Source organism: Chrysemys picta, chromosome 15, assembly GCF_011386835.1.
Source record: "Chrysemys picta bellii isolate R12L10 chromosome 15, ASM1138683v2, whole genome shotgun sequence".
Lineage (NCBI taxonomy): Eukaryota > Metazoa > Chordata > Testudines > Emydidae > Chrysemys > Chrysemys picta.
In genome coordinates, this window is record NC_088805.1 from 33,691,884 (window position 1) to 33,705,088 (window position 13,205).

The window sequence follows — 13,205 nt, forward strand, 5'->3', positions numbered from 1 at the left end:
TTGGTTATTTTCCTTAGCAAGACAGTCACAGTCACGGTGTGTATCCCTGCCTTAAGAAGAGAAAACACAGGAGATGTGACAAAAAAGTGAAGCTGTGGCCTAGGATTTGTGCAGCTACTCACCACTAAATGTTCTAACACCAAGGAAACAAATTCACGGCAGGCAGGTGGCTTAGAGACCAGGTCCTTCCTTCAGCCATTAGTGATCCCAGAAACATACAGCAGGTCATCTTTTCAAGGCAGAGGCAGTTAAACTCTAACTGCCCCCAACTGGCTGTGAACTTGCCAGGAAATGCAAAGAAAGTCCAAAATCAACCCCCCACCATCTCAGGATGTCATATTTCATCTCTGTGGTCAATGAAACAGGTCAACATCTGACTAGTGCTAAAGGTGCTATCCTGAACTGAGCTCACACACTCACACACACACACACACACACTAACACAGTTGCTCTGGGACATCTGACCTTCAACACAGCCAAATGGTTCCCATGGCTGCTTGGTATTCAATGAAGCTGCACAGCCTCGGGCACGTTGGCTAGCTAATTGGCCAAGCCATGTGCTATTTACCTAGAGTGGGATTTAAGCTAAGCTTCAGTAATTCTTCCTTTGCAGTCTCAGTGCTCACCTCCTGTGTTCATCTTTTCTCTGGAATGCAATGAAGAAATAAATAACTGCCCTGCTAGATTATCCTGGCTGCTCTAGTTTTCCCACCCCAACTTTTCTCTACTGTGCGTCTTTTTGAAGATCCAACTGATGCAGGGTGTATACTGCAGAGGCCTCTAATTCTTTATTCCAGAACCCTAAAAACACAATGCCCAAGCAGGCAAGGCAGGGTGAATAGGGTTTGCCCAGTTTCTGATTTACTGACTGTTTATACTTTTAAAATCTTTTATTCTCTTGATAAATCCTACAAAGAGTATTTCATAAGAACATAAGAATGGCCCTACTGGGTAAGACCAAAGGTCCATCTAGCCCAGTATCCTGTCTTTCGACAGTGGCCAATGCCAGGTGCCCCAGAGGAAATGAACAGAACAGGGAATCATCAAGTGATCCATCCCCTATCGCCCATTCCCAGCTTCTGGCAAACGGAGGCTAGGGACACCATTCCTACCCATCCTGGCTAATAGCCATTGATGGACACGTACTTATCTAGGTCTTTTTTGAACCCTGTTATGGTCTTGGCCTTCACAACATCCTCTGGCAAAGAGTTCCACAGGTTGACTGTGTGTTGTGTGAAGAAATATGTCCTTTTATTTGTTTTAAACATGCTGCCTATTAATTTCATTTGATGACCCCCTAATTCTTGTGTTATGAGAAGTAGTAAACCACACTTCCTTACCTACTTTCTCTACACCAGCCATGATTTTATAGGCCTCAATCATATCTCCCCTTAGCTCTCTTTTCCAAGCTGAAAAGTCACAGTTTTATTAATTTCTCCTCATACGGCAGCCATTACATACGCCTAATCATTTTTGTTGCCCTTAATTCTGAACCTTTTCCAATTCCAATATATCTTTTCTGAGATGGGGCGACCACAGCTGCACACAAGTATTCAAGATACCATGAATTTATATAGCGGCAACATGATATTTTCTGTCCTAATATCTATCCCTTTCTTAATTATTCCCAGCATTCTGTTCACTTTTTTGACTACCGCTGCACACTGAGTGGATGTTTTCAGAGAACTATCCACAGTGACTCCAAGATCTCTTTCCTGAGTGGTAACAGCTAATTTAGACCCCATCATTTTATATGTATAGTTGGGATTATACTTTCCAATGTGCGTTACTTTGCATTTATCAACATGAAATTTCATCTGCCATTTTGTTGACCAGTCACACAGTTTTGAGAGATCATCTTGTAGCTTTTTGCAGTCTGCCTGGGTCTTAACTGATTTCACCTGATCTTGCTGGCCAACTCCAGCAGCAGAATCAGAGCCAGCAATTTTCAGGTTTATCTAACCTCACTTCACCCAGTTGCAGCCAAACCTCCCTGATGAAATTTGCTTCATCTGTGATCGCTAGTCACAGTATGTATGGCTGGCAGACTGAAGTGGAGGTCAGAAATTAACACTGAGAGGCAAACCTAACCATGCTACAGGACCAGAAGAGACTTTATAATTGTTTCTGATGATCTTGGTAAATCATGATATAATTATTGAGACTCTTAAATTACAGGGGGAGACAGATTTGTAACATCACATTTCTGAAACCCATGTCCTTTTCATCTGCCGCAGAAAGAGAGACTGTTCCTATAATCTGAGTGATTGTAATTCAGACACTTGCATCCTGTGTAATTGTCCAAATAGTGGGGGGGATTTCTAGTTGTTAAAGAGAGTCCGTTCCTCATGAGTGGGACTCAAATTCAGATTGAGCACCATAAAGACAAATGTGGCACCTGTTTATTTATTCAACTGGAACCATGGAAACTCCAGACAACAGTCAGGACCACCCAGTGTACCTGGCTGGGAAGCCAGTGGGGCAGGCACCTGCCACCAGGATGATGCAGTAACACAAGGCCATGCAATAATTTCACTTCTTACCTTGGCGTCTATTCAATTGCCATAGCAGATATAATCCCTCCTCGTGAACACTAATGAGGTAAATAAACTGCTGGTAGCCAAACAGATTCTTAACCTGCTATAGATACAGTATCATTACTGGCAATGGAAAGTACTGAGCTCTACACACCACAAGCAACTCCCTCACACTTTCCATTACGTATTGCTTTTACATTGGGAATCTGAATCCTGCTAGGACAGGGTTAGTGAAACAGAGACTCCAGTCACCTGCGGCTGCTTCCATCCCAGTCACCTGAACACACAACCATGCTCACTGCTCTGGTATCTCTTGGGGCAATGCTGGAGGCATGTTAATTCCCTGCTGCTCTCTCTTCAGTTTCCGTCTGAGGGTCTCCTGGAATCATGTTAATTTCTAGTCCACTCTAATTCCTGACGTCTCTTTGGGTGCATGCTGGTGAAGACACGTTAATGCCAAGCCTTTTAAAAAAACAAAAACAAAACCACCACACACACATATACACTCTTACATGTGTCTGTTTGGGAAAACCACATTAACCCCAGCTTGTCCCTCTCCTATCACACACTGCCACCTCCAAAGGCAGAATCATCTGCTAACACATTCTCTTTGAGGGGGAAGAGGCCCTGCACTTTACGGGTCACAATATACACTGCTGTTAACAGGAGCGGCACAAACTCTCTCTTCTTCTCTAAAGAAGCTACTGTACATTTTCCATCACCAGGGAGAAAAATCTTTCATCCATCTCACTAGCCCACCTGTCCCCTGTCAGCTGATGGACGTTTTCCTGACATCCAGATTACAGGGAGAAGAGAGAGGCCCTGGATCTTGCAGATACAAAGCCCCCTGGAACTATTTTCTGGGCCGATGGGCTATTAGATCTAGCAGAAGTCTGTGGTGCACTCATTGTTACAGAGGCTTCAGAAGCCAATACTCCCTGCGAGGACAGAGGGCTCTGGTACAAAGGAGCATTTTTACCTTCTAAGCCAATTCCCTGTACAGCTGGAGGTAAAACAATTACCTCATACAGTCACACACACAACTGCCTTCTAGTGGAATTCACAGCAACACCATTGCAACTTTAGAATAATATTCATGTTCTAAAAACGTCTGCAACGGAGGCCAAGAAAAACAGCTTTGTGTTCAGAGGAAGCTCTGTGGTCAAAATGATGTCATCAGAAAGCGCCAAATTAATTTCCTGTGGTTACATCCTACAGGAAATCCAAGAGGCTCAGCTTTCTCACAAACCCAAGTAGCCATTTGTTGTCAGTAACGGTTAATTATGTACCCAGATGTGTCATAAATTGAAAACTATTGTGAATAAGCTTCATTCCCCTGAATTCTAGTGCACAGGGTTTCAATACAAAACACTCTTGGATTCAGGGCATTAGCCTCAGACAAAATAAAACCCACCCAGCTCAGCTTCTGGGAATTGTTTCCATTACTGGCCTAATGTTAATGAAACAGAGCACTCAGCACTCGCTACTCAGGATCACTTCTCAGATGAGCTACTCTGTGTTCTAGCTCTCTCTCTAGGTTCTGACATGACCTCCCTCACCATCGTGCCTGAGCCCTTTCCCAATATTGCAAAGTGTACACATCCGATGTAGTTCTCTTCCCCACCAGTCAGCAACGTCTGGGCTTTGCTTCTGTATTATGCCCTTTTGTTTGTTTTGGGTGGCAGTGCTCCTGGTGAGTGTCAGGGCTGGTCAGTACGTTGCTCTGGAAGTGTGGAGGGCCCATTTCCAGCACTCAGCCAGCTACAAGACCAGCCATTAGCTCACTCGGATTCACACCATGGTCTCTGAATAGAACATAAAACCCAGTGAAGGAGCTGTCGTAGACCAAGAATTAGGCGGTCAGACCTAGTGGTCAGAGCAGGAATCCGGCACCAGGAACCAGAGGTCTGAGCCAGAGACAGAGTTGGGAGTCAAGCAAACAGTCAAAGCTGGAGTCAGTAGCCTGGGATGGGCTGTAGAAGCAGGGAACTGAACAAGGCAGGACTCAGGAATCAGGCGAGAAGGCAAGATCCAGTGTAGCAGCAAGCCAGGGATCACCTAGTTACTCGGATAACTTCCTGTGCTTCCTTCTGGCCAAAAGGGTGAGTCTTAGCCAACTGGAGAGGCTGGACATCTCCAATTGGGAGCTTTGTGGGCGACACTTATGGTGAGCTAGGACCCACCAGCCCACACTCCCTGCTTGCTGCTGGGTCGTGGCTGCAGTCTGAGGCTGCCTGGGGGACCCGGGGACCCAGATTCAAGATTTGCGATCCCTCACATGAGCTCTGCATCAGAGTCCAGGAAATCCAACCTGCCTGGCAGGCTCCCGTGTATGTGGTGAATGTAGTACATACATTTCTAGGTAGCAGCCACTGGCTGTGTAACTCCAGATGACACCGAGCTGTCCTAGCAGCCTACCTAACATCTGGAGCATAGATAGGCTTTGGGCACCTGGCACTACTAGGCTGGGAGCCTGAGCTCACTCACTGGGGGAACCTTCAGAGACTTCCAACTCCAACCTCCTTTAGCACCCTGTGGTTCCATTAGCATTTACACCAGGCCCTAGACTTCCCCCTGATATCCAGGTGGCAGCTTCTTCCCTCCTCCAACAATCAGCATCACTATCTGCCCATGGTCCTCCTCACACCGCTCTTCCTTACATCTCCATCAGCTTCTGGGGTCAGCCCTGCAGAGCCCATGGGGCTGCTGAGAAATACCCCAGGAAGAGCTGCAGCTATGTAGATTGGCCACTTACAATGCACAGGGAGCCCTAGTCAGCACAGCTATAAAAAGAGGATGGGTAACAGCTTCCCAGGCATGTGTGAACGGAAACAGGGAATCAAAGTGATTGGGGAAATTTTCCAGATGGTAAATAATCATGAAATTATCTGGCAGCTCCCTGCTCCCAACCACAGATCCTCCACTACCCACTGCAGGATGCATTTCCTAACAGCTTACACATCAGTAAACTTGGCAGCCACCTAAAATGGGGCTTCACAGCCAAGCACTGGTATGGTCACTCTTACACCCTCAACTATATCTGGCCCCAAAGACACCCCTTTCCCCCCACTCACAGACTCAAACCTGGCCTCAAACACAATCTCACACACACTCATGCCCTCTCACCTACAATTTGCCTTCAAACATATCCACTCACCCTCAACCTCCCTTCAATTCCCCCCAATCCTACCCCCTGTAAACGCTCACTGTAAGTTCCTGAACTATTGGATACAAAATCTTTTGTTCCAGAAAGTACATTAAAATGATGCCTCTGTCCTTACAGTGAACTCACAGAGGTTAGCTCTCGGGACATGCACTCCTCAAAGATCCCTTAGCCTGCATACAGTACGCTCCTCTGAGCTGGCAGAAGGCCCAGTTTAACACCTGAGAGGCTGTAGGGTAAATACCAAGGAGATTCAGATGAAGTAAATAACAGCCAGCAACACCAACACTGCAATCATTTTACTCTTTCTGGATTGCTAAATCAATCATACTTGCTTATTTACATATAACTGTTGTATGCTTTCTGTCCCCTCCTACCCCCATGCTTTGTATGTTGCTTGTTTTATTAAGTCTGGGAGCTCCTTGGAGAAGGGAGTGTCTTGTATTGCATGGATGGAAAGCGCATAGCACATGGTGCGTGCTAGTGCACTCCAAATGAATAGTATTAGTAGCAGCTAGAGGCCCCACCCAAGGCCAGGGCCCTTTGTGCTAGGTGCTGTGCATACACATAGTAAGAGCAGTCTCTGCCTCACAGAGTCTCCAGTCTAAACTGACAGGACAGACAAAGTGTGGGAGGGAACAGAGGCAGAGAGAGGTGACATGACTTGCCCAAGGTCACATAGCAGGTTAGAGACAGGCCGAGATGGGAACAGAACCAAAGTCTCCTGATGAACAAGCTTATGCACTATCCACTGGACCATGCTGTCTCCATAATAGCAATCAGAGAATCTCAGACTCGTAGGACTGGCAGGGACTCAAGAGGTCTCTAGTCCCGTCCCCTGCACTCAGGGCAGGACTAAGTGTCATGTTACATGTCAGGTGGACAAGAAGTTACATAACTTCAAATTTCCCAGAGGGGCAAAGGGGCAGGCAGGCAGGGATTCTCGGGATCTCAAGAGGATGTTCTGTGCTTCTCCAGAAAGCCACACAGTGCCAATTCCCAATCCAGTCTATTTAGCAAGGTTCCTACCTCTCTGTCCTTGAGTTTCATGGCGAGCACCAGCTGATGTCTGTGGTTAGTAAGGGCCTCCCGGTAATTTCCTTTGGAGAAGAATGCGGAGCCCAGATTCCCATGAGCTCGGCATTCTCCCGTCTGGTCACCTGAGTCACATGCAAACAAAACAAAAGTTAGCTAATGAAGGGTCTTTAGAAGAGTCCAGCCAAGAGAGTGGAACACATCATGCAAGGGATGCTCCATTGGGAGGGCCAAGTTCAGACCAAACCTGGCCACAGACTCAGTACGCAGCCAAAGTTCTCCTCTCTTCCCAGTCCTTGAAGAGGGAAGCAGACAATTCTCCAAATTAACTCCCAGACTCCACTTTAATGTAACCTTAGACCCCTCTTTGGCTTAACATCTTGGTAACAGCCTCACTTTTTTTCATGTTTACTTGTTGTTGAAGATGTGAGCAATCTGTGTCCATGAAAGCGCAGGGCTGGATTGGACAGGCTTGGTCCAGGCATAGTGCTGACAAGCACTGGGCCAGCTTTCTCAGCAAACACCCCCTGCTCACTCCCCCACACCTCTGCTAATGCCCCCAGTCCTGCCCTGCAGCACACCTGCTATTCCATTTCGGAGTCCTCACATAGCTCGCCCAACTTCTCTAACCCCTGATCTTCAGCAGTGACACCCCCAAGCCCTGTGGTTCCACACCCTGTGGGCAATGCCCTCCAATCTGGGCCTATAGCACCCCTAAGTAAAGTACATCCCACCTGGCATGGTAACCTTTACCCAGGGATCTTCCCAGTCAGCCCCTCCCTCCCAACCTGTTCTTTCTCTCGCTAGTCCAGTCCTGAACCACTTTGGAGAAGAGACTAACAGCCATGTCAAACTGTGCCACAGTGCTTGGCGATTTCACCATCAGACCAGTGTCTTAGCTCTGACAAGGGTCTGTGCCAGATATTTCAGAGAAATCTTTAAGAAACCACAAAAGAGGGAAATTCTATCCCTGCCAAGATTTTATGTTCAATCCTGTCCAGTGTGACTGTGGATGCTCTCGGCCTTTCCTTTTCTGGGTTCTGCTAAGCTCTGTGCTTGAATTATATCTTGTAGCAGTGAGCTCAACCAGTTAAGTATACATTGTGCTAAGTAGTATTTCATTCTACCAATATTAAAGTTGTGGCTTTTCAATTTCACTGCATTTCCCTTCTTGTGTTATGGGACAGTGAATAGCAGTGTCCAATCTACCTCCTCTGCATTGTTTATTGCTCTGCACAATTTGCATCTCCCTTCTTATTTGCCTCCACTCTAACTAAACAATCCCAGTTTTTTCAATCTCTCTCCATATGACAGTCATTCTAGGCCTCTAATTATTTCTGTCACCCACCTCAGAACCCTCTCTATTTCTGCTTTATCTTTTGAGATAGGAAAACCAGGAACGAACATACTATTTCAGGTCAGGGCATGCCATTGCCTTACATAATGGGTTTAATTGTTATTTTCCATCAAATTCCTGTGAACACTAATATCTTGTTTGCTTTTTCGACTGCTACTGCACAGTGAGCAGTGGTTTCATTGAGCGGCCCACAATGATGCCCCAGTCTCTCTCCTGAGTTATTACAACTACTTCAAAATCCTGTGAGGTGCCGTTGGCCTAGTCCACATTACAAACTTTTGCCAGCATATGTCTATTGGGTAGGGATGGGGAGAAAACCACACCCCTAACTGACACAGCGATGCCAGCAAAAATACTAGTGCAGACCAATGTTCCCTCTAATTTTTTCCATCCCTGTGTGGAATGAATTTTATGTGCACCAATATCGAGGTAATGTGTATGTGCGCCACCAGTAGAAACAAAAAACCTAGATAAAATATATATATTTTAAAAGTTACCATAGGGATTACTCCAGCCAGGACAAGTTAGGCATTTTAGGGCTCACTACTCAAAGAATTAAATTTAAGCATAAGAGAGAAATAAAAATATGAAATGCATAGACCAGTCAAAAAACTAAAACAACAGCACTTTGAAAGAATAAAATTACAGAGAATATATGTGCATTGCAGGAAGTACCAACAACAACACCACAAGTATCTGTTGGGAGGTGAGTGTGAAAGACACTGTGTGTGTGCGTGTTTGTGTGCATGTGCGAGAGAGAGAGAGAGCGTGCACACGAGAGAGCGAGCGTGTGTGCATGTGTGAGAGAGACCGAGACAGTGTGTATGTGCGCGCGTGAGAGAGAGAGAGAGAGAGAGAGAGAGACACACACACACACACACACACACACACAGTGTGTGTGTGTGTGTGTGTGTGTGTGTGTGTGTGTGTGTGTGTGTGTGTGCGCGCGCGCGCTGGCTTCTGGAGAAGCATAGGAGAGACCATGCGTTGTCTCTTTAAGCAGAGCGGCACTCACCAGTCTGTAGGCTCGTTCAGACCACAGCAGCCGCCAGCAGCTCCGTCTAACTCCTGATCCCTGTCCGCCCCTCCCCCGTTCTGCAGAGATGGGGTACGTGGGCAAGGGGATACCCTGACATCAGCACCTCCCTTCCACCCCTCCCCCCCCAGCAAGCAGGAGGGTCCCGGGAACAGCTGTCCAGGGGCTCCAAGGCAAAGGGCAAGAGCAGCAGAGCAGCAAGGGGGGGGGGCACCTAAACACAAGTTGCCAGATGTGCGCAGCTCAACTTGAGTGACTCTTGCGCGGCTGCGCAGCTTAGAGGGAACACTGGTGCAGACCCAGTTATACCAGCAAGATAGTCCTGCTGCCATGACACATCCTTTGGGGGATGTGGTTTAATTAAGCCAAAAGCAGAACTTTTGTCAGTATAAGCAGTGTCTCCACTAGGGCATGTTGCCAGCATAGCTAGACTGGTTTAACTATGGCAGCAAAGCATTTGTAGTGTAGACAAGCCCTGAGTAGTTCAGATTATTTGAGCACACACCTCACTTTACCCTGCAAACGATATACTGTTACGTTTATGACCTAATGAAAGTTGTGTGCCCAAGTCTCTGGAGGGGAAAAGCCAGTTCACAGACACACGATGCCACAAAGAAATCCCTTGAGTGTCCCGTTAGCACGTACCTGGGATCCCCATAACCCACCTCACACATTCTGTTGTAAGTAAGAACATTGTTTGCGTGGCTCAGCAGCCTGTGAAACGGCGCAGCAGCTTCAGCACTAACGATGCTTCCCTTCATTTATCCCACTGCCATTCCTGTTAATTTGCTCCATTTATATCAATTCAGCACTAAACCAGGGATTAAGTGAGTGAAAATGAGAACGCTACCTAATGTCTTGGCTACATCCAAGTCCTGCTGCATGTATCCGGTGCTTTTCTCTGTGTTCCCAAGAGACCAGTAAGCACTGCTCAGAGCAGAGAACACGGATCCCCTTAGCTTCAGGCTGCAAGTGCCTATCTTCAGGGCAGCTTCTAACACAACCACAGAGGCACCATGGTGGCCTGCAGTCAGGAGCTCCTGGCCAACCACCGATACCACCACAAAGGGGCTCTTGTCCAGCTTCATCTTCTGAAGTTGCTGATAAGTTGGCTCGAGTGACTCTAAAATAAGGAAGGAAAGGCAGAATTACTCCACAGGCCAAAGGTACATAAGCATCCTGAAGTCAGTCCATTAACACCCATGAGAGGCGAATGACAAAGTGACACATGAATTTTGTAACATGCGGCTATTTTGTAACATGTATTCAATGGCACATCTAGAAATATCAGCTATTTGGGTGTCACAGTCCTGCACTTTGCACATCAAGAGCAAGAGAGAAGGAGAAAATTAACTGGGATAAACCCACCGAAAAGGGAAAGCAGCAACTCAACAACAAGGAACCCCTTCAGATCGGCTTAACTGGTCACAAGAACAAGGAGGAGTATCAGGTGTCCCTGGACTGTCGGTGTTATGCTGAGTGGCCAAACTGGACCTAGGATAGCCACTGCTGCTGGAGTGCAGTTATACTAAATTGTTTTACTAGTCCTATGAAGCCTGCCATAGTATGTCCCTTAAAGGACAATAATAAAGCTGGGGTTTAAAATCTGCAGCTCTCTAGGCAACCATACGGTGTTAAAATGTAATTTTTAAAAATTAGGATGGTTGCACTTCTTGACAAGGCTGCTCTCGCCTGAATCAACATAACCATGGCAACCTGAGAAAGCCATTCGTGCCATACTTTCATTATTTCTGCCTACAATTATTAACTGTATGTACAGCAAGCAGAGAGCATTTTAACAGCCCTCTGAGGAGAGGAACAGGCTGTCTGTGTTGTATATTACGAGTGACATTCCAGTCAGGGATGGGGATAAATACAGACATAAGATGATGATCTCCTCTGGTACTGCAATTCCTGTGTAATACAGGATCCTGTCTCTGACAGTGGCCAATGGCAGACGATGCAGAGGAAGCCACAAGCATGTACAGATTAACTCTTATTTATACAGTGCTGTTGATGTGCAAGGCACTGTACAAACAAGTACAAAGACAGGCCCTGCCATCAGGAGTTTACAGTTTGAGGGCTTGTCTTCGCGTGCACGTGAAAGCGCTACAATGCCAGCTGGAGAGCATCTCCTGTCAGCATAGTTAATCCACCTCCCCATCGACGCAGCACCATCTGCTAGAGCGGGAGACTCTCCCCGTCGACGTAGCACCGTCTGCACGGGGGGGTGGGGAGGGGATTAAATTGGTATAACTGCGTTGCTCAGGGCTGAGCGACGTAGTTATACCAATATAGGTCTGTAGTGTAGACCTGGCTTTAATTAGAAAATGTAACGCACCATGCGGGGGAGGGGTTCAGGGAGGAAAGACCATAGAAACAAAAGGAAGTGAAGACTGCTCCTGGAAAAAAAAGAGTTAAGAGTGAGCATGTCATGTGAGCTGTTCCACGTGTAACATAACACTACAATCAGATGGGGGAACAGCATAGCCTGTGCTGGGTCTGTGGTGGAAAGTTGACGTGAAGTACTATGCAGACTGAGAACCATTACACTGTGAAAGTAGTGCTGGAACCAGGGCTTTCCCAGCAGAGATCACCTGTCCAAGGTGTGCCACTCACTGAGGGAGGAGAGTGGTATTATTGTAGGAGGAGAGGTTTGGCCTCAGCTATCTGTATTGCAAACTTAAGTTCCGCATACCCCGTCGTGAGCCAAGCTAAAGAGATTTAACTTTTAATCTTTCTTCAGAAGTCACTCAATGCTTCCAGCTCCTTTGCTCTTTGTTGCTCTTCTCTGAGCTCTGAATGAAAGAAATCCTAGCAATTACTATCCCTGTAAGTGACTGTAACTCCCATCTCTAGTACAATAATGGAATTGACTATGAAAGGAGAAAACTGTAACTCCGTAGGGGTAACAGCACCATGACCAACGTACAGTGCCGTGGAGTTACAAGAACACATCATGTCACCTTTTGGTGACCAAATTATCAGAGTGGATGAAGGGAGTGAAGTAAATGTTACCTCTGTGGATATCCCAGGTCACAAGATCTTATCTGAAAAATTAGCTCAAAGTAGCTTGTATATAAGTACGTTTACATGGACTGAACAACTGCGGGAGGACTATAACCAATAAAGAATAATAAAGCATTGTATGAAGTTTGGGGGACACGTTCAGAAGGATACAAAAAGGATCTGTGCTCGGCTTGATCTTCTTGAATGATGTTGTTAATGATGTGAAGGGGAGTTGGGGATTAAATGACACCAATGAACATAAACTGGGAGGTTCTGAACACCTGTGAGCAGGGAGATTTCATGTAACAGGGCCTAAAAGGGTTAGAAATGCAGTCAGGTTAACAAAGTGAGATTCAGCTTGGGAAAATGAGGTTCATATAGCCAAAAGCCTACTAGTCATTCCTTCAACTCCCTCTGCAGCAAAGCCCATAAGAAATCACTGAGAGCCCCAGGGACGGTTGGGGTAATTGGCACTTAGGTTATTTATTACCACAGGAACAATGGCAAAAACAAAGAGGTGTGTGTGCAGGTCTATGGGTATTTATTTCCCTCCCCACCAACCCACTGCGGTTATTTCTAATGCCGAGAGACCTAGAGGTCAGACTGGACAGCAACAAAGACACGAAATTGCAAGACAATAAGACAGCAAGAAAGGCCGTCGCAGCTTTGGGCTGCTGACACAGAAGCATCACATCCTGGAGCAGGGAGGGGATAGTCTCTCTGCAGTGTGATTGCTCCTAGAATATGGTACGTTCCTATCCGGGCACTTCAACACCACAATGATATTTACAGGTTGGAGGCAGTTCACAAAAGAGCTACCGAATGTTGAAGAGCTGTAGAGTCTCCTAACTCTGAGGCACGTACAGGCACTGCAGCCTGGTGAGAGCACGGTGTGCGCCATACGGACGGAAGGAGCTCACGGCTAATATCGAGGCATGCAGCAGATTGTCTCACTTATCAAAACAAATTACTACAAAGCAAAGAGAAGGATGAACCTGACGTTGTATTTATGGCAATATTCTAGGCAGCAGCAACATCGCAGGATAGAATAGGTGAAATTATCCTCAT

At 46.5% G+C, this 13,205-nt stretch overlaps 1 protein-coding gene across 5 annotated transcripts in view; it reads right to left on the bottom strand.

The window, feature by feature from the left end:
* The window catches only part of TTC28 (tetratricopeptide repeat domain 28), a 439,996-nt gene that overhangs the window by 144,177 nt on the left and 282,614 nt on the right, over nt 1-13,205 (bottom strand). For all 5 annotated transcript variants that reach the window (XM_042852359.2, XM_042852360.2, XM_042852361.2 and 2 more), the window contains 2 exons: nt 9,979-10,251; nt 6,730-6,860 (listed from right to left, as the gene is read on the bottom strand). In XM_042852359.2, coding sequence (XP_042708293.2) covers nt 6,730-6,860; nt 9,979-10,251 — 404 coding nt within the window. The remainder of the gene's footprint in view (nt 1-6,729; nt 6,861-9,978; nt 10,252-13,205) is intronic.